The sequence below is a fragment of the Salmo salar genome, chromosome 01, assembly GCF_965601325.2.
Source record: "Salmo salar chromosome 01, fSalSal1, whole genome shotgun sequence".
NCBI lineage: Eukaryota > Metazoa > Chordata > Actinopteri > Salmoniformes > Salmonidae > Salmo > Salmo salar.
In genome coordinates, this window is record NC_138291.1 from 26,709,275 (window position 1) to 26,730,181 (window position 20,907).

At 47.6% G+C, this 20,907-nt stretch overlaps 1 protein-coding gene across 1 annotated transcript in view; it reads left to right on the forward strand.

Annotated features, from left to right (window-relative positions):
• The window catches only part of LOC106587081 (ryanodine receptor 3), a 100,672-nt gene that overhangs the window by 70,501 nt on the left and 9,264 nt on the right, over nucleotides 1-20,907 (forward strand). Inside the window, exons 63-82 of the mRNA XM_082972939.1 lie at nucleotides 4,592-4,722; nucleotides 4,834-5,175; nucleotides 5,424-5,664; nucleotides 5,849-5,936; nucleotides 6,057-6,149; nucleotides 7,374-7,544; nucleotides 7,710-7,769; nucleotides 7,881-8,015; nucleotides 8,530-8,642; nucleotides 12,061-12,157; nucleotides 13,633-13,742; nucleotides 14,002-14,053; nucleotides 14,165-14,221; nucleotides 14,327-14,426; nucleotides 14,842-14,921; nucleotides 15,009-15,085; nucleotides 15,197-15,270; nucleotides 20,346-20,426; nucleotides 20,583-20,671; nucleotides 20,767-20,895. Coding sequence (XP_082829065.1) covers nucleotides 4,592-4,722; nucleotides 4,834-5,175; nucleotides 5,424-5,664; nucleotides 5,849-5,936; nucleotides 6,057-6,149; nucleotides 7,374-7,544; nucleotides 7,710-7,769; nucleotides 7,881-8,015; nucleotides 8,530-8,642; nucleotides 12,061-12,157; nucleotides 13,633-13,742; nucleotides 14,002-14,053; nucleotides 14,165-14,221; nucleotides 14,327-14,426; nucleotides 14,842-14,921; nucleotides 15,009-15,085; nucleotides 15,197-15,270; nucleotides 20,346-20,426; nucleotides 20,583-20,671; nucleotides 20,767-20,895 — 2,320 coding nt within the window. The remainder of the gene's footprint in view (nucleotides 1-4,591; nucleotides 4,723-4,833; nucleotides 5,176-5,423; nucleotides 5,665-5,848; nucleotides 5,937-6,056; nucleotides 6,150-7,373; nucleotides 7,545-7,709; nucleotides 7,770-7,880; nucleotides 8,016-8,529; nucleotides 8,643-12,060; nucleotides 12,158-13,632; nucleotides 13,743-14,001; nucleotides 14,054-14,164; nucleotides 14,222-14,326; nucleotides 14,427-14,841; nucleotides 14,922-15,008; nucleotides 15,086-15,196; nucleotides 15,271-20,345; nucleotides 20,427-20,582; nucleotides 20,672-20,766; nucleotides 20,896-20,907) is intronic.

The following is a 20,907-nucleotide window of genomic DNA, read 5'->3' on the forward strand; positions in this document are numbered from 1 at the left end:
GTGAGATACGGAATAACAAGAGGAGAGGATTAGAGCAGATCATAGAGCCACTGAGGCCCAGCCCAGCTCCAACCGAGCCCCAGCCAAGCTCCAACCGAGCCCCAGCCCAGCTCCAACCGAGCCCCAGCCCAGCTCCAACCGAGCCCCAGCCCAGCTCCAACCGAGCCCCGAGCCCCAGCCCAGCTCCCACCGAGCCCCAGCCCAGCTCCCACCGAGCCCCAGCCCAGCTCCAACCGAGCCCCAGCTCCAGCCAAGCCCCAGCCCAGCTCCAACCGGGCCCCAGCCCAGTTCCAACCGAGCCCCAGCCCAGCTCCCACCGAGCCCCAGCCCAGCTCCCACCGAGCCCCAGCCCAGCTCCAACCGAGCCCCAGCTCCAACCAAGCCCCAGCCCAGCTCCAACCGAGCCCCAGCCAAGCTCCAACCGAGCCCCAGCCCAGCTCCAACCAAGCCCCAGCCCAGCTCCAACCGAGCCCCAGCCCAGCTCCAACCGAGCCCCGAGCCCCAGCCCAGCTCCCACCGAGCCCCAGCCCAGCTCCCACCGAGCCCCAGCCCAGCTCCCACCGAGCCCCAGCCCAGCTCCAACCGAGCCCCAGCTCCAGCCAAGCCCCAGCCCAGCTCCAACCGGGCCCCAGCCCAGCTCCAACCGAGCCCCAGCCCAGCTCCAACCGAGCCCCAGCCCAGCTCCCACCGAGCCCCAGCCCAGCTCCCACCGAGCCCCAGCCCAGCTCCAACCGAGCCCCAGCTCCAACCAAGCCCCAGCCCAGCTCCAACCGGGCCCCAGCCCAGCTCCAACCGGGCCCCAGCCCAGCTCCAACCGGGCCCCAGCCCAGCCCCAACCGAGCCCCAGCCCAGCTCCAACCGAGCCCCAGCCCAGCTCCAACCGAGCCCCAGCCCAGCTCCAACCGAGCCCCGAGCCCCAGCCCAGCTCCCACCGAGCCCCAGCCCAGCTCCCACCGAGCCCCAGCCCAGCTCCAACCGAGCCCCAGCTCCAGCCAAGCCCCAGCCCAGCTCCAACCGGGCCCCAGCCCAGCTCCAACCGAGCCCCAGCCCAGCTCCAACCGAGCCCCAGCCCAGCTCCCACCGAGCCCCAGCCCAGCTCCCACCGAGCCCCAGCCCAGCTCCAACCGAGCCCCAGCTCCAACCAAGCCCCAGCCCAGCTCCAACCGGGCCCCAGCCCAGCTCCAACCGGGCCCCAGCCCAGCTCCAACCGGGCCCCAGCCCAGCCCCAACCGAGCCCCAGCCCAGCTCCAACCGGGCCCCAGCCCAGCTCCAACCGGGCCCCAGCCCAGCTCCAACCGGGCCCCAGCCCAGCTCCAACCGGGCCCCAGCCCAGCTCCAACCGAGCCCCAGCCCAGCTCCAACCGAGCCCCAGCTCCAACCAAGCCCCAGCCCAGCTCCAACCAAGCCCCAGCCCAGCTCCAACCGGGCCCCAGCCCAGCTCCAACTGAGCTCCAGCCCAGCTCCAAACGAACCCCAGCCCAGCTCCAAACGAACCCCAGCCCAGCTCCAAACGAACCCCAGCCCAGCTCCAAACGAACCACAGCCTAGCTCCAACCGAACCCCAGCTCCAACCGAGCCCCAGCACCAACCAAGCCCCAGCCCAGCTCCAACCGAGCCCCAGCCCAGCTCCAAACGAACCCCAGCCCAGCTCCAAACGAACCACAGCCTAGCTCCAACCGAACCCCAGCTCCAACCGAGCCCCAGCACCAACCAAGCCCCAGCCCAGCTCCAACCGGGCCCCAGCCCAGCTCCAACCGAGCCCCAGCCCAGCTCCAACCGAGCCCCAGCTCCAACCAAGCCCCAGCCCAGCTCCAACCAAGCCCCAGCCCAGCTCCAACCGGGCCCCAGCCCAGCTCCAACTGAGCTCCAGCCCAGCTCCAAACGAACCCCAGCCCAGCTCCAAACGAACCACAGCCTAGCTCCAACCGAACCCCAGCTCCAACCGAGCCCCAGCACCAACCAAGCCCCAGCCCAGCTCCAACCGAGCCCCAGCCCAGCTCCAACCAAGCCCCAGCCCAGCTCCAACCGAGCCCCAGCCCAGCTCCAACCGAGCCCCAGCCCAGCTGTAACCAAGCTCCAGCTTCAGCCCATCTCTAACCGCACTCCAGCCCATCTCTAACCGAGCCCCAGCCCATCTCTAACCGCGCCCCAGCTGAGCCCAGTAGAACAGAGAGTGACTATGACTTACCCCACAGTGAGAATGATGTAGCATTTCAGCCCACTACTCAGCAGCCCTCCTGGGCCCTGTCTGAAATAGCAGCTGAAGTAGTACTGATGATGACGCATTCACTCCAAGTCCATTCTGAGTGCAGTGCACCAATCAATTATTAACAAGTGTCGCTGCACAGTGACTGGCTGTGCCATGGCATAGCATGGCCAGCAGTTCAGAGCACAGGAAATGTTCAAGCCCCACAGGGTTCCTTATTTACATTATCTGATGTGGCCTGCCTCTCGTGACATCATACACACAGACAAATGCAGAATAACGCTGACAGAATTTCTATAAATATGAGGTTATGTTAATTTTGTATAACGCTTCCGCAAATTTGATTGTGGTAATTGATATACAGTGTAGCTTGCAGCCCTGGGTGGAATTTGATGTGAACGGAAATGTCTGGAACTGTCAAGCGTCACATCTCAGCACAGAGTAAGGTTCAGAATAGTAAAATGCCATTTTGCTGCAAAAACGGAGTCGATCATGAAATCCTGGAAAGCTTGCTGGGGCCTGAAATGTCATTTAGCAGACGTCATTCATATCATCTGAAGTTGCCATGGCAACACAAGTGGGTAAGATGGCCTCTACCTGCATCTGAGCCCTTAAGGATTAATAGAGTATATAGAGGAAATGATGTAGGGAGGGATTAGATGGATTTCCATGCAGACTAGAGGGATGAGAGGAAGATTTTTGAGGAGAGTGCTCTGTAGGTGTGTGTACAGTGAGGGAAAAAAGTATTTGATCCCCTGCTGATTTTGTACGTTTGCCCACTGACAAAGAAATGATCAGTCTATAATTTTAATGGTAGGTTTATTTGAACAGTGAGAGATCGAATAACAACAACAAAAAATCCAGAAAAACGCATGTCAAAAATGTTATCAATTGATTTGCATTTTAATGAGGGAAATAAGTATTTGACCCCTCTGCAAAACATGACTTAGTACTTGGTGGCAAAACCCTTGTTGGCAATCACAGAGGTCAGACGTTTCTTGTAGTTGGCCACCAGGTTTGCACACATCTCAGGAGGGATTTTGTCCCACTCCTCTTTGCAGATCTTCTCCAAGTCATTAAGGTTTCGAGGCTGACGTTTGGCAACTCCAACCTTCAGCTCCCTCCACAGATTTTCTATGGGATTAAGGTCTGGAGACTGGCTAGGCCACTCCAGGACCTTAATGTGCTTCTTCTTGAGCCACTCCTTTGTTGCCTTGGCTGTGTGTTTTGGGTCATTGTCATGCTGGAATACCCATCCACGACCCATTTTCAATGCCCTGGCTTAGGGAAGGAGGTTCTCACCCAAGATTTGACGGTACATGGCCCCGTCCATTGTCCCTTTGATGCGGTGAAGTTGTCCTGTTCCCTTAGCAGAAAAACACCCCCAAAGCATAATGTATCCACCTCCATGTTTGACAGTGGGTATGGTGTTCTTGGGGTCATAGGCAGCATTCCTCCTCCTCCAAACACGGCGAGTTGAGTTGATGCCAAGAACTCAATTTTGGTCTCATCTGACCACAACACTTTCACCCAGTTGTCCTCTGAATCATTCAGATGTTCATTGGCAAACTTCAGACGGGCATGTATATGTGCTTTCTTGAGCAGGGGGACCTTGCGGGCGCTGCAGGATTTCAGTCCTTCACGGCGTAGTGTGTTACCAATTGTTTTCTTGGGGACTATGGTCCCAGCTGCCTTGAGATCATTGACATGACCCTCCCGTGTGGTTCTGGGCTGATTCCTCACCGTTCTCATGATCATTGCAACTCCACGAGGTGAGATCTTGCATGGAGCCCCAGGCTGAGGGAGATTGACAGTTCTTTTGTTTCTTCCATTTGCGAATAATTGCACCAACTGTTGTCACCTTCTCACCAAGCTGCTTGGCAATGGTCTTGTAGCCCATTCCAGCCTTGTGTAGGTCTACAATCTTGTCCCTGACATCCTTGGAGAGCTCTTTGTTCTTGGCCATGGTGGAGAGTTTGGAATCTGATTGATTGATTGCTTCTGTGGACAGGTGTCTTTTATACAGGTAACAATCTGAGATTAGGTGCACTCCCTTTAATTAAGAGTGTGCTCCTAATCTCAGCTCGTTACCTGTATAAAAGACACCTGGGAGCCTGAAATCTTTCTGATTGAGAGGGGGTCCAATACTTATTTCCCTCATTAAAATGCAAATCAATTTATAACATTTTTGACATGCGTTTTTCTGGATTTTTTGTTGTTGTTATTCTGTCTCTCACTGTTCAAATAAACCTACCATTAAAATTATAGACTGATAGTTTCTTTGTGGGCAAACGTACAAAATCAGCAGGGGATCAAATACTTTTTTCCCTCACTGTATATGTCTGAGATCTGTGTGTCTCTCTCCCCTCTCCCTGTCCCCTCCAGGCAGCTGCCGGCCCTGGGGGAGTGTCTGGCCACCCTGGCAGGGGCCATGCCTGTGGCCTTCCTGGAGCCCCTGCTCAACAAACACAACCCCTGCTCTGTGTTCAACACCAAGACCGCCAGGGAACGCGCCAGTGAGTTACACACACTTATACATGATAGTGTTGTACATTTTACACCATGATACACTATTTAATGGTTCTTTACCTGTGCATGTAAAATAGTGCTCATCTAATTCCGTGTAGTCCTGGGCATGCCAGACGCGGTGGAGGAGATGTGTCCGGAGATGCCTCGTCTAGACGTCCTGATGAAGGACATCAACGACATGTCTGAGTCTGGGGCGCGCTACACAGAGATGCCCCACGTCATCGAGGTGGTGCTGCCCATGCTGTGTAACTACCTGTCTTACTGGTGGGAGAAGGGCCCAGAGAACCAGGAGTCTCCGCACAGCGGGGGAAGTGTTGGGGGCAGTGTCTTCTCCACCACCGTCACCTCAGAACACCTCAGCCTCATCCTGGGAAACATCCTGAAGATCCTCAACAGCAACCTGGGCATCGATGAGGCCTCCTGGATGAAGAGGATCGCAGGTTAGCTGGGTTGCATTACTGTGTGGGAGTGTACAGCAGTCTGTCACAGTGGATGGGAGCTTTAGGACACAAACTAGTTTTGAGGGCAAAACTGTCTACGCATTTGTATACAGTGCTGATCAGATGAACCAGACTGAAAAGGGATTGTCTTTTGCATTCCTAGCAAGATAGCTTTTGTATTGTTTTGTTTTTAATTTCTAATAAAACAACTAACTATGTGTTTGTCACTATGACTGCTGTGTGTGCAGTGTACGCCCAGCCCATCATCACTAAGGCCAGGGCTGTTCTGTTGAAGAGTCACTTCCTGCCTACACTGGAGAAGTTGAAGAAGAAGACAGTGAAGGTGGTGACGGAGGAGGAGCTACTGAAGGCTGACAGTAAGGGAGATACCCAGGAGGCTGAGCTGCTCATCCTGGATGAGTTCGCTGTGCTCTGCAGAGACCTCTACGCCTTCTACCCAATGCTCATCCGCTATGTAGACAACAACAGGTGAGCCCGCTGAACCCTGGGTAATGGTGTAGTTTACAGTGGCATGATGTGGGTGTGTTTTACTTTTACCATAGGACCTATTGTAGTGAAGGAATGTACTAGTTTGGTAGCAAGGCTTTGGAGCAGAGGATATTATATTGATACAGTCTTTGGGTTCATCTCTTCTCTCCTCTTTGTTCTGCAGGTCGAGGTGGCTGAAAGAACCAGACGCTGACTCCAATGAACTCTTCAGAATGGTGGCTGAGATCTTCATCCTCTGGTGCAAATCACATGTACGATTTCTCCTTATAAACAATGGACAAACTAACAGTTATAATGGAGAGGACGCTCAGAATGAGAAGTAAGCAAAGCAGAAATGTCTTCTTCATACATTGTTATTACTCTTTCCTCAGAACTTCAAAAGGGAAGAGCAGAACTTTGTGGTTCAGAATGAAATCAACAACCTGTCATTCCTGACTGGTGATAGCAAGATCAAGATGTCAAAGGTAGCATTTATTATTATGTGCCTGCTTACTGAGACAGTCAAAACAGTTCTGCATCTTCCCCTTATTTTCAGTGCTGGAGAGCTCTACTCTACACTCTCAACGCAGTCTGCAGCCCGTGTGGCCATGTATGTTCACATCCTAACCCTGCTAACCTCCCACTGCTCTCTGTCAGCACGTTATCCAGCTGAGCCTTGTTACTGGGCTCCATTCTACAGAGGCAGCCCTTTCTCTCTCACTGCTCCAGTACTGCAGCAACCCTAACACTCATATCCCCCGTGGCCAAGCAGCAGCCATGTCACCACCTCAGGGACAGGGAATAGATTTGTTGATTGTTTGTTTATTTTTTATTTATTTTTATCCTGTCTGCTTTTATACTCCCTTCAATGGGAAAGAGCAGCAGCCATTAGCATGCCCAGCCTCGCTATATACACATTACATCAGCCAATCATTAACACCTATCGGCCCTCCATCATCAGACCCGCCTGACATCATAACTAGTGTTTCTCATTCCCTCTCTGTTATTAAAGTCAACACGCCCATGACAAATAACATGATCACATGTCTATGGTGTTTGTGGGTTATGGATACTCTGGTGTGTGTGGCTCCTGCCTTCTACTGGCTGTCTATATTAATCACTCAGCTCCTGCACTTTGTGTGTGTGTGTGTGTGTGTGTGTGTGTGTGTGTGTGTGTGTGTGTGTGTGTGTGTGTGTGTGTGTGTGTGTGTGTGCGCGCACCCATACATACAGTTAATTGTGTTTCTGTCTCTCTTGCTCAGTTGAATATGAGTGTCTCCTTTGTGCCAGCTTCTTCCATTAGCCTTTTTCAGTGCAGTCGTTCTTGAATAATACCTCACTGTATGGGTAGATGCAAACTGTGGGCTAATGCTGCTTTCAGGCTATAGCTCAATTTGAAATGCTTCATTGGCACAGCCTCTGCAGATTTTGCTGGTGATGAAAAAATGCCTTGGTTCCCTCTGCTACCCACAGGCTTAATTCAGCGTGCGGTGTGCTGTGTGCTCTCCCACTGTTAAATAAGCTCCAGTGAAATACAGCACAGTCAGGTCAAGGTAGCAATTTGAAAGTAAAGGTAGACATAGATAAAAGACCAGACTGTGTCCCAAATGACTGCCTATTCCCTTTAGTGCACTACTATACATAGGGTGGCGTCTTCTTTCAGTGAGTGCCAGGTGAAGTTATTACATTTCATTCCATCCTGGTATCAGTCAGGGGGTCAGGACCAGGAGAGGAAGCATAAGAGGAAGCGAGGAGAGTTCTACTCCATCCAGACCTCCCTGATCGTTGCTGCCCTGAAGAAGATGCTGCCCATTGGACTCAACATGTGCACCCCCGGGGACCAGGAGCTCATCTCCCTGGCCAAGACACGCTATATCCTGGTGAGAGGGCCTGCCTAGCCCACACTGGTCTAGGGTCAGGTGTTACCAATTACACAATACTCAGCAGACACCAGTATTCCATTTTCTTTGGTCATCAAGGGTGGAAAACAACTGGGTACGATTAATGAATGGTATATCTAATTGTTTCCTCATATTACTCAACAGAAAGACACAGATGATGAAGTGAAGGAGCATTTGCGGCAGAATCTGCACCTTCAAGAGAAGGTGAGCTAGAGAAAATTATGAATTACTGTCATTCATAAAACTAGAGCAGCACCTCTGTATCAAACAGTAGTGATGTTTTCTAAACCCTACTCTGCGCTAACCCACCCACAGTCAGAGGACCCTGCAGTGCGGTGGCAGCTGAACCTGTATAAGGATGTGATGGTGAAGAACGAGGGGCCTCCAGACCCTGAGAGGACAGTGTTCCGGGTCCAGAGCATCTCAGCTGCAGTCTTTCATCTGGAGCAGGTCAGTGGCTGGCTGCACCATGCATCACCCTTACTGCCTAGATTACATCCAGTTTTCTACGTCTTATATCTGTGCCCCATATCTCCATATACTGGCTGTGCCCCATATCTCCATATACTGGCTGTGCCCCATATCTCCAAATACTGGCTGTGCCCCATACCTCCGTATACTGGCTGTGCCCCATATCTCCGTATACTGGCTTTGCCCCATATCTCTGTATACTGGCTGTGCCCCATACCTTCATATACTGGCTGTGCCTCATATCTCCATATACTGGCTGTGCCCCATATCTCTGTATACTGGCTGTGCCCCATACCTTCATATACTGGCTGTGCCTCATATCTCCATATACTGGCTGTGTCCTATATCTATATCCTGGATTTTTTATGTCCTGCTTCTCTGATTATAGATCTATACTCAGCATGATATACTCATACTTCTGCTCCAAACCATACACCTTATATCATTTGATATATAACAAAGTACATATTTTGTCTTCATTTATTCAATGTAGGTTGAGCAGCCATTGAGGTCTAAGAAGTGTGTGTGGCAGAAGCTGCTGTCCAAGCAGAGAAAGCGTGCGGTGGTGGCCTGCTTCCGCATGGCTCCTCTCTACAACCTGCCCAGGTACCACACACCCATCTCCATTTTCTATAGTCCCATTCCTTTACAAACACATTCATTAGCTGACTGACTGTAATGTAATGGCTCCAGAGGGGATGGCTTGCCGTTTTACGGGCTCCTGACCAACTGTGCTATTCATTTATTTTTTCGCATTGTTTGTAACTTTTTTTATACATAATGTTGCTGCTACCGTCTCTTATGACCGAAAAGAGCTTCTGGACATTAGAACAGTGATTACTCACCTCGAACTGGACGAAGACTTTTTCTTTAACGAGTCCAACGCGAAGGATATACTGCTTTGTCGAGACTGGAGGTCGGGGTGCCTTGTGAGAATTCGGAGGCGTATTATGTACTATTGGCCAACCTGCAATCATTGGAAAATAACCTGGACGATCTACAATTAAGCTTTTCACATGTGAGTTCCAAATATCTCTAACCGTCGCCCCTGTGTGAGTTTTTTCAAGCAGACCACCATAGTCCCTGTGCCCAGGAAAGTGAAGGTAACCTGCCGAAATGATTACTGCCCCGTAGCACTCACGTCTGTAGCCATGAAGGGCTTTGAAAGGCTGGTCATGGATCACATCAACACCATCATCCCGGAAACCCTAGACCCACTTCAATTCGCATACTGCCCCAACAGATTCACAGATGACGCAATCACAATGTGAGAATGCTGTTCATTGACTACAGCTCAGTGTTCAACACAATAGAGCCCACAAACCTCATCACTAAGCTAAGGACTCTGGGACTAAACACCTCCCTCTGCAACTGGATCCTGGACTTCCTGACGGGCCGCCCCCAGGTGGTAAGGGTAGGCAACAACACATCTGCCACGCTGATCCTCAACACAGGGGCCCCTCCTGTACTCCCTGTTCACTCACTACTGCGTGGCCAAACACGACTCCAACACCATCATTAAGTTTGCTGACGACACAACAGTGGTAGGCCTGATCACCGACAACAACGAGATAGCCTATAGGGAGGAGGTCAGAGACCTGGCAGTGTGATGCCAGGACAACAACCTCTCCCTCAATGTGAGCAAGACTAAGGAGCTGATCGTGGACTACAGGAAAAAGTGGGCCAATGGTGGGCCACCATTAACATAGACGGGGGTCGAGAGTTTCGAGTTCCTTGGTGTCCACATCACCAACGAACTATCATGGTCCAAACACACCAAGACAGTCGTGAAGAGGGCAGAACAACACCTTTTCCCCTCAGGAGACTGAAAATATTTGGCATGGGTTCTCAGATCCTCAAAAGGTTCTACAGCTGCACCATCGAGAGCATCCTGACCGGTTGCATCACCGCCTGGTATGGCAACTGCTCGGCATCTGACCGTAAGGCACTACAGAGGGTAGTGCGTACGCTCCAGTACATCATTGGGGCCAAGCTTCCTGCCATCCAGGACCTATGTATTAGGCGGTGTCAGAGGAAAGCCCAAAGAATTGTCAAAGACTCCAGTCACCCAAGTCATAGACTGATTCCCCTGCTACTGCACGGCAAGAGGTACCGGAGCACCAAGTCTAGGACCAAAAGGCTCCTTAACAGCTTCTACCCCCAAGCCATAAGACTGCCGAACAATTAATCAAATGGCCACCTGGACGTCTTACAATGCCCCCCCCCACCCCCCCCACACACACACCCCCACCTTCATGTACACATTTCCTCTACTATACTGGTACCCCCTGTATATAGCCTCGATATTGTTATTTTATTGTTACTTTCTTTCTTTCTTTTCTTTTTTTGCTTTAGTTTATTTTGTAATATTTTCTTAACTCTTTTTCTTGAAATGCATTGTTGGTTAAGGACTTGTAACTAAGCATTTCACAGTAATGTCTACACCTCTTGTATTTGGCGAATGTGACAAATACAATTTGATTTGATTTGGGGACTCCAAGTGAAATATTAGAACCAAATACCCTAGCTGCTGATGTCAGTACTGGCAGGCAGCAAGCTGTGTACAGTTTAGTATTGTCTCTTATTTCCAATCCAACCCTACACTCTCTCTTTCTCTCTGCCTCACGAGTCTCACCCCTCTTTCCTAGGCTCCAGACCCTGTATTTAATGTGAAGCTCCCCTCCCCCAATCTGTACGACAAATGACTCGCCTCAGCCTGTTATCAAGGAATAGAAAAGGACACGAGCAATTTCATGCCCTGCTGCACTGTAACTCAATCACAGAGACCCAGGAGGAGAGACAGCAGGGAGAAAAACAATTAGGAGCCCAACCTGGGGGCGGCCATCTTTAATGTGTGCTTTGATGCCGCTCCTCGACACCAGATGACTCATTTCACCTAGTTATTGGTTTTATTTTAGGAATATGACATTGCCTCGCGTAGTTGAGTAATGAGTAAACATTAGCCTTCTCAGTCAGAGTAATGTTTTTGAAATAATGACATTCTATGTTGAGGACATTTGATCAAATGTCTGTGTACTTTTCTCCTCCAACTGCTAGCTTATGTTTCCACCACATCTAAAACTATTACATACCCTTGTTTCAGTGACTTACCACCCTTCTTACTGTATCTCTACTACTCTGTCTCTACTACAGATGTACTTTCTCAATGTTATAACTCTGTTGTCGCAGAGAATGTTCCTGCGCAGCATCAAATGCAAACTTGTATTTTATTCAAGGTTTAAAAAGGCTTCTGAAGTTTGTAATTTCCACTTTAAAATGTCAGACTTGATTTGCCATAACGAAAAATGTATCAAACCCTACAAAAATGTCCATTATAATCCACATAATAATTTACTGCAGGATTATTTTCCTGCTGTGAGAAACTGGTTAAATGAAGATAGTACATCTGTACTTCACCTTCTCTCTGTTCTCTCCTGAATGACATTACTATACTGTACCTCCCCTCAGGCACAAAAGTAATAATTACTTCCTGAACGCCTACCGACGCTATTGGCTTGAAAAAATGCATGAGAACACAGACTATGACAGTCTGCTCTCCATGCTAACGGTAATGTGATGTTCAGACAACGTTTGTGACCTCCACTTCCTTCCTCCTGTCACTCTCATACAGTGATCCAACTGGTATTCTGACTGGTCGGCCTGGGAGCTACACTCATCACAAAAATATTCACTCTGACCAAAAAGTATTTTTCTCCTAAATTCTAGGTTTCTGTACTGATGTCTCTGTAATTTATACCATATTTTATTTAGCTTTAATCATCATAGTACACTATAGATGTTGCTAAAATAAATATGTCCCGTGATAATTGTTTACCGGTGTATACATGACGGGGTTATGAATTTGGGGGTACAGTTCAGTCTGTGTTTCTCCACGGTGACCAGTTGGATCTTCCAGTGCCATACTAAAAAGTATTAACCATTCTTAAAGTAATACCCCGCTCCTCTCCTCTCCCCCCTGGCCCACCCTGCTAACCCTCCTCATCTCCCTCTGCCCCCCCCCCAGGCATCGCTCTATTAACCTCTTCCTCCTGGGCTATCAGAGAATATGGATAGAGACAGAGACGTACTCTTTTGAAGAGAAGCTAGTGCAGGACCTGGCAGTAAGTACTGTACCTGTCCTCACAGTGCCCAGACCTCTCTGTGTTATTTGTGGGGCTGGCCTATCCTCTCCATCCTCACCTGGCCGTGACACAACACAAGCTCTTTGCCAGCACAATGCCTGCCAAGCACTTCGGGTGTTCCGCCGGTCATCCATGTTTTGCCCCTGGCTCCATGTAGATCTGTTCCTTGCTAACGAAATGCCTTCCCAGGCACGCATGACATCGGTCTGGATGTCAGTGCCAGGCTGCCAGCTGTACTGTACTGTTACTGTACCGTTATCCGGTTCTAGAGCTGTCCCCCATCCCACAGGGGTAAGAGAGCATCCAACCACGATGCTACGGCTTACTGGTGAAATTTATGGAAGGTGTGGCGTCTTTCGTAAATTTTCTGTCGCAGCATGGACACATTATCGTGTCATATTCATGTCGTTTGAGGAATTTGTTGTAATGAAATAATTAAGCGTTAGAATCTGCTACATTTATCAAAACTGCAATGAATACAATGGTTATAAACACTCTATAACACTTTATAAGATATTGTGGACTTAAAATGCAGGGAAAGTGGTTGCATCTTAAAAGAGATGACCATGTGGAATAGTATCCCATCGACCACTTTTTTTTGCACCATCCTTTCCTGGTGGTCTCTCTTCACTAGGAGAGTGTCTGTGACTGTCATAGTGACACAGTGGTAGACTAGTATAGAGTATTATAGAGTATGGATCAGGCTCATGGAGAGTCATGCTTAACCTCCATCTTCCTGTCTTTATCTCTACTGAACATACACCTTGACACCGCTGACCTTGACACCGCTGACCTTGACACCGCTGACCTTGACACCGCTGTCCTTGACACCGCTGACCTTGACACCGCTGACCTTGACACCGCTGTCCTTGACACCGCTGACCTTGACAGTGCTTTACCATCTAAATGTGCTGTGTGTATATCCCTGTGTGTGTGCCTGCATGGTCTGCTGATGTAGGAGTGGCGTGCCGTACCCGTAATACTATCCTGTCTGTGTCTTTCCATGGGCCATGCTTCAGTGCGACAGGGTTTGACTGCACATTATGCATCTTTCATTTCAATGTGTTTCTGTTGATCAAGTGCACCCTGTTGTCTCTGAGGTAAGTGATGAGCAGTAAGATGAGACTACTTATGAAATGGCAGTGGTTACTACATATGGATAATAACCATCCATTTTTTGGTTTAGATACCTTGGCCTTGTGGTAATTGTTATTTTTAAAGTGTGTTGCAGTGTAATTTGAACAACTTTAACTTACATTATTAAAATATAACTAATTCAAAGTAGAGCACTGATTTAAAAGTTCAATCTATAAGATTTGTATCAGCTCAGTGTACAGCAGCCGCATTTAGTCACTCTCAGAGGGTAAAGGGCACTGCTACTGTATACGTGACAGGTGATTGGGTGTCAGGCTGTACTCTGATGTACTCTGATATGTGACTGGGTGTTTGTGCAGAAGACCCAACTGAAGGTGGAGGAGGAGGAAGAGGAGGAGGCAGAGATGCAGCCAGACCCTCTTCATCAGCTCATCCTGCATTTCAGTCACAATGCGCTCACTGAGCGGAGGTAAACACACACAGACACCTGTGCACCTGGCATCATGCTGCTAGCTCCATCTGTGCTGTGTAATATTGCCGGTGTATCTCTTGGCTAATACACTGGCACATTAAACTACATCACTGCAGAATTTCACCCCACGCAAGGAGAAGCACTCGAGCACAAGTCATTGTGTCACATTTGTTCTTAGTCATGCACCTGAGATACTTGTTTACTATGGAGTTATGCAAGGTTTATTCACATAAGTTTATCCTGCTTTTTCATTCAGTTCTTTGGAAGAGGATCCTTTGTATATTGCATATGCAGACATGATGGCAAAGGTACAAGGCCTATATGGATTGTTTGCTGATTTGTTATAGGATACATGTCTTTAGTGTCATGTAGAGGTCAACAGAGACCTGGCTAACAAAGCTCTCGCTTGTTTTCTTTAGAGTTGTGCAGAAGATGAAGAAGAGGAAGATGAAGAAGGAAAGGAGAAAACGTTTGAGGTGTTTTGGATCTCCCGTCAGGGTATTAGATTTGACTAGTCTCAAATGGTTTTATAAGGAGCTGTGTTTGTTTACATGGGGTTTGTTTGTTTGTTGACCTGATAGGAAAAAGAGATGGAGAAACAGAAGACTCTGTACCAGCAGGCCAGACTGCATGACAGAGGAGCTGCTGAGATGGTGTTACAGATGATCAGTGCCAGCAGAGGTACAGGGAGGTCTGGTGTTCAGAGATAGATGGGAGGGGTTGAGGGGAGCTGAAGGATGGGACTAAAAACAAAGATAACTATTGTAAAATATACTGTGTCTGTAAAATGTATGTAGTATGTATAAGCTGGAAGTAGAAGCCTAAGTGTTGTTTTCCATTAGTTTACCCCAATTAGGGGAGGGATGGTAGGGATAGGGGAAAATAATGAATAATCATTACAAATAATATATACAAATAAATATATGGGGAACTGGAAATGATGCAGACACTTAGATTGATGGAAGGTGCAATCTATCTGCAATATTAAAGCTGATCTACCACCTAAAAAAAATATATATAAATAAAGTACAGGGGAACACACTCTTACAAAGACAAACACACACACAATATTGTGATACCTGATTGTCCTCTTCAGGTTCACTTGGGCCCATGGTGACCTTTACCTTGAAGCTGGGCATCTCTATACTCAACGGCGGCAACATACTGGTTCAGCAGGTATATTAGAATATTTATGGAATCCATATACATTTTTTCAGTATGTACAGTGCAGCTCACATTTTATTGTGTATTTCCTTTTTGTAGAAAATGCTTGACTATCTGAAGGAAAAAAGAGATGCTGGCTTTTTCAAGAGTTTATCAGGACTCATGCAGTCGTGCAGGTAAAATGATCTCACAATACACGAACAAATCTTGGACGGTTTGACATTCAAACAAAGCAAAACCGTACGTGTTGAAAACCATGTTGGGTCTCTTTCTTTCAACTTCATTAGTGTCCTGGATTTGAATGCATTCGAAAGGCAAAACAAAGCGGAAGGTCTTGGGATGGTGACTGAGGAAGGATCAAGTAAGTGAGGAGTGAAAAACGAGGGGAAACACTACTACCTCAGACAGACATATGCACTGTAACCTCTCTCTTTCCTGTCAACACTACCTCAGACAGACATATGCACCGTAAACTCTCTCTCTCCTGTCAACACTACCTCCGACAGACATATGCACTGTAACCTCTCTCTCCTGTCAACACTACCTCAGACAGACATATGCATGGTAACCTCTCTCTCTCCTGTCAACACTACCTCAGACAGTCATATGCACTGTAACCTCTCTCACCTGTCAACACTACCTCAGACAGACATATGCACTGTAATCTCTCTCTCTCTCCTGTCAACACTACCTCAGACAGACATATGCACTCTAACCTCTCTCTCTCCTGTCAACACTACCTCAGACAGACATATGCACTGTAAGCTCTCTCTCCCCTGTCAACACTACCTCAGACAGACATATGTACTGTAACCTCTCTCTCTCTCCTGTCAACACTACCTCAGACAGACATATGCACTGTAACCTCTCTCTCTCCTGTCAACACTACCTCAGACAGACATATGCACTGTAAGCTCTCTCTCTCTCCTGTCAACACTACCTCAGACAGTCATATGCACTGTAACCTCTCTCTCTCCTGTCAACACTACCTCAGACAGACATATGCACTGTAACCTCTCTCTCTCCTGTCAACACTACCTCAGACAGTCATATGCACTGTAACCTCTCTCTCCCCTGTCAACACTACCTCAGACAGACATATGCACTGTAACCTCTCTCTCTCCTGTCAACACTACCTCAGACAGACATATATACTGTAATCTCTCTCTCTCTCCTGTCAACACTACCTCAGACAGACAAATGCATTGTAAACTCTCTCTCCCCTGTCAACACTACCTCAGACAGACATATGCACTGTAATCTCTCTCTTTCCTGTCAACACTACCTCAGACAGACATATGCACTGTATCCTCTCTCTCTCTCTCTCCTGTCAACACTACCTCAGACAGACAAATGCATTGTAACCTCTCTCTCTCTCCTGTCAACACTACCTCAGACAGACATATGCACTGTAACCTCTCTCTCTCCTGTCAACACTACCTCAGACAGACATATGCACTGTAACCTCTCTCTCTCTCTCTCTCTCTCTCTCTCTCTCTCTCTCTCTCTCTCTCTCTCTCTCTCTCTCTCTCTCTCTCTCCTGTCAACACTACCTCAGACAGACAAATGCATTGTAACCTCTCTCTCTCTCCTGTCAACACTACCTCAGACAGACATATGCACTGTAACCTCTCTCTCTCCTGTCAACACTACCTCAGACAGACACATGCACTGTAACCTCTCTCTCCTGTCAACACTACCTCAGACAGACATATGCACTGTAATCTCTCTCTCTCTCCTGTCAACACTACCTCAGACAGACATATGCACTGTAACCTCTCTCTCTCCTGTCAACACTACCTCAGACAGACATATGCACCGTAACCTTTCTCTCTCCTGTCAACACTACTTCAGACAGACATATGCACTGTAACCGCTCTCTCTCTCCTGTCAACACTACTTCAGACAGACATATGCACTGTAACCTCTCTCTCTCCTGTCAACACTACCTCAGACAGACATATGCACTGTAATCTCTCTCTTTCCTGTCAACACTACCTCAGACAGACATATGCACGGTAAACTCTCCTGTCAACACTACCTCAGACAGACATATGCACTGTAACCTCTCTCTCTCTCCTGTCAACACTACCTCAGACAGACATATGCACTGTAACCTCTCTCTCTCCTGTCAACACTACCTCAGAGAGTCATATGCACTGTAACCTCTCTCTCTCCTGTCAACACTACCTCAGACAGACATATGCACTGTAATCTCTCTCTCTCTCCTGTCAACACTACCTCAGACAGACATATACACTGTAACCTCTCTCTCTCTCCTGTCAACACTACCTCAGACAGACAAATGCATTGTAACCTCTCTCTCTCTCCTGTCAACACTACCTCAGACAGACATATGCACTGTAACCTCTCTCTCTCTCTCTCTCCTGTCAACACTACCTCAGACAGACATATGCACTGTAACCTCTCTCTCTCTCTCCTGTCAACACTACCTCAGACAGACATATGTACTGTAACCTCTCTCTCTCTCTCCTGTCAACACTACCTCAGACAGACATATGTACTGTAACCTCTCTCTCTCTCCTGTCAACACTACCTCAGACAGACATATGCACTGTAACCTCTCTCTCTCTCTCCTGTCAACACTACCTCAGACAGACATATGCACTGTAACCTCTCTCTCTCTCTCCTGTCAACACTACCTCAGACAGACATATGTACTGTAACCTCTCTCTCTCTCTCCTGTCAACACTACCTCAGACAGACATATGTACTGTAACCTCTCTCTCTCCTGTCAACACTACCTCAGACAGACACATGCACTGTAACCTCTCTCTCCTGTCAACACTACCTCAGACAGACATATGCACTGTAACCTATCTCTCTCTCCTGTCAACACTACTTCAGACAGACATATGCACTGTAACCTCTCTCTCCCCTGTCAACACTACCTCAGACAGACATATGCACCGTAACCTCTCTCTCTCCTGTCAACACTACTTCAGACAGACATATACACTGTAACCTCTCTCTCTCTCCTGTCAACACTACCTCAGACAGTCATATGCACTGTAACCTCTCTCTCTCCTGTCAACACTACCTCAGACAGACATATGCACTGTAATCACTCTCTTCCCTGTCAACACTATCTCAGACAGACATATGCACTGTGACCTCTCTCTCTCCTAACAACACTACCTCAGACAGACTTATACACTGTAACCTCTCTCTCTCCTGTCAACACTACCTCAGACAGACATATACACTGTAACCTCTCTCTCTCCTGTCAACACTACCTCAGACAGACATATGCACTGTGACCTCTCTCTCTCCTGTCAACACTATCTCAGACAGACATATGCACTGTGAACTCTCTCTCTCCTGTCAACACTACCTCAGACAGACATATGCACTGTAACCTCTCTCTCTCGCCTGTCAACACACAGAAAGACATGCATGTCTTAGAAATGTTTAGTGTTATAGGAAAGTAATTGTAGATTTGTTTGATTATAAGATTACATTTTATTTTCTTACTTTTGAGAGTCAAGTCGACTTGGTGCTCTTGCCAAATCCTGACCCATGATGCTCCATACACGTTTCTTAAGTGTCTAAAACCCTAAACAATTATAACATATAAATGTTAAGTAGGTAATGTTAATTTCCATGTTACTCCATGTTGATTTCATCTGACCCCTCCCCCTTCCTCCCACCCAGCCACAGGGTCACAAATCACCTGTCTTCTGATCTCCAACCAATCAATGCTCACAGACAAAACCAGACTAAAATTACATTATTCCACTAATGTGATTGTTTGTGGTTTGCTCTTACTGCTTGTGCTACAGCCAGTGGTCAATGTGTTCCTATTAACACCTTGTTGTACATTCTGAATCTGCCCGTAGAGAAACGTAATTCATGAATAAAGATTTACTGTACCCTACTCCATAGTGACAAAGGTAATGTTATGTCAGAACTGTATGTGGAGGCTAGTAATTCCTACACACTTATGCACAAGCAATAACAGCAATCCATAAGGATACACCCCCTGCCATTATGATTGGTCAGCCAATGTCCAACCCACCAGCTAATGATTGGCCCATGTCTTTTTGTTGTGTTTAATAGCCCTATCACAGGCCTTCACAGCCACATGGTACAGCATTAGCGTGCCACATTTGCTCTTTTGTTTGTGATGGAAAAGCTCATCTCCATGTCACATATGTCACTGGACGAGTTCGTTTTGCATGGCCCGGTTCATCGGGTAGGCAGAGTTTGCACATTTTAGACCATTCCTTTGGTCCTTAAGTGAAATCTCCACCACCGGGGGCACCGGGCCATGCAAAATGAACTGGCCCATTGTGTCTGTGTTCATTGGGCAGGTAAACCTGTCCTACTGTATGTTCCTCAGTCACGTGATGTCCGAGTGCTGTCTGTCAACAAGATAAAAAACACCAACTCCAAAAAACCAGATCAATACACAATGTAAATCACCCACCATAGAAGCTATTGGATCTAGTGGAGTGCATACAGTACATGGGTATGTTCTCATACATACTCCAGCTCATTCCCACCTCATGTAACCAGGCATAAGTGATGGTGACTGCTGTTTCTCACCCCCCGTCTAACACCAGTCCTGCCAAACTGTGCAGCAGAACCTGTAGTCCTACCTACCTGAGACTCTTAACCGCATGTCTGCTGTATGTCCAACGCCTAAAATGATGTAGATATATCTCTCTTCTTCTTCCTTACTTCTTATTGAAACTCAATGTCTTCTCCTTTGCTTATGTCTGCTTTTTTTGTTTGTTTGTTTCTTCTTATCATTTTTTAACTCATCGGTCGCAGTCAACGTGAGTGAGCGGGGTAAATACATGGTTTAGATTCTACTCATTTCGCCATCCTGATTGCTCTTCGTCCAGTTCCCACCTCTTCCCCCTCCCCTCTGTCTGGAATGTGATAATAACCTGCTGCTCAGATCTGAAGGAACACATGCATGCTCCAATAAGACATTGGTCTGATTGTTCAAGCCATAGCTTTAGACCCAACTGACTCTTACCTCTCTCTCCTATACAAAGTTACTGCTTGTCTGCTTGTCGTGTGTGGAAACTTTTATTTCTCTATATATTGATATTACTAACCAATATTAATCAATAAAGTAAATTAGTAATAAGAATAAAATGTCCAAAGCTTTGCTTGTATCTGAAGGACCGAACAACAAAGCTCAGTTTTATTCCTATTATCCCTCCCTCTATACAGTATGTATATCAAGTCAAAGTGATAGGAATGTCTCATAGAGAGCATAAGACTTTCATGACAAAGTCTCCTAGTCTAGGAGCTAGAGGACTATACAGCAGCTTTGTGGGGAAGTGAAAGTTATGCTGGCCATGGTGTAAGCTTGTGTTAGATCAAGCTGAGGGGGTCATCTGGTTTCTAGCCCCCTCCTAACCAAAGGGGACAGTCATCAATCTCATCTCCTGTTTCCAGGTTCCAAGGTACTGCAGAACGATGAGTTCACTAAGGATCTCTTTAGGTTTCTGCAACTGCTCTGTGAGGGACACAACAATGGTATGTCCAACACTTTACACAGAACACCTTACGTCAATAATAAGCCTTAGTTTACCTACTGTAGCCTACTTGTGACAATGTTCAATATATATCATTACTGTACTCTGTTGAAAGTGATCCTCTTTTTTCCATTTGGCCCCTTTTCCCTTTCTTCAGACTTCCAAAACTTCTTGCGGACTCAGACAGGGAACACAACCACAGTAAATATCATCATCAGCACTGTGGACTACCTGCTTCGTCTGCAGGTAAAATACTATCCCCCACCCTCACTCCCTATATGCTTTGTGTGTAGCGTCTGTTTATACTGTCCTGTGTTACATGTTGATTTATTCAACATTAGGAATCCATCAGTGATTTCTACTGGTACTACTCTGGGAAAGACATCATGGATGAGGCTGGCCAGCGGAACTTCTCCAAAGCCCTGGCTGTGGCTAAGCAGATCTTCAACTCTCTCACTGAGTACATACAGGTAACACAAGCC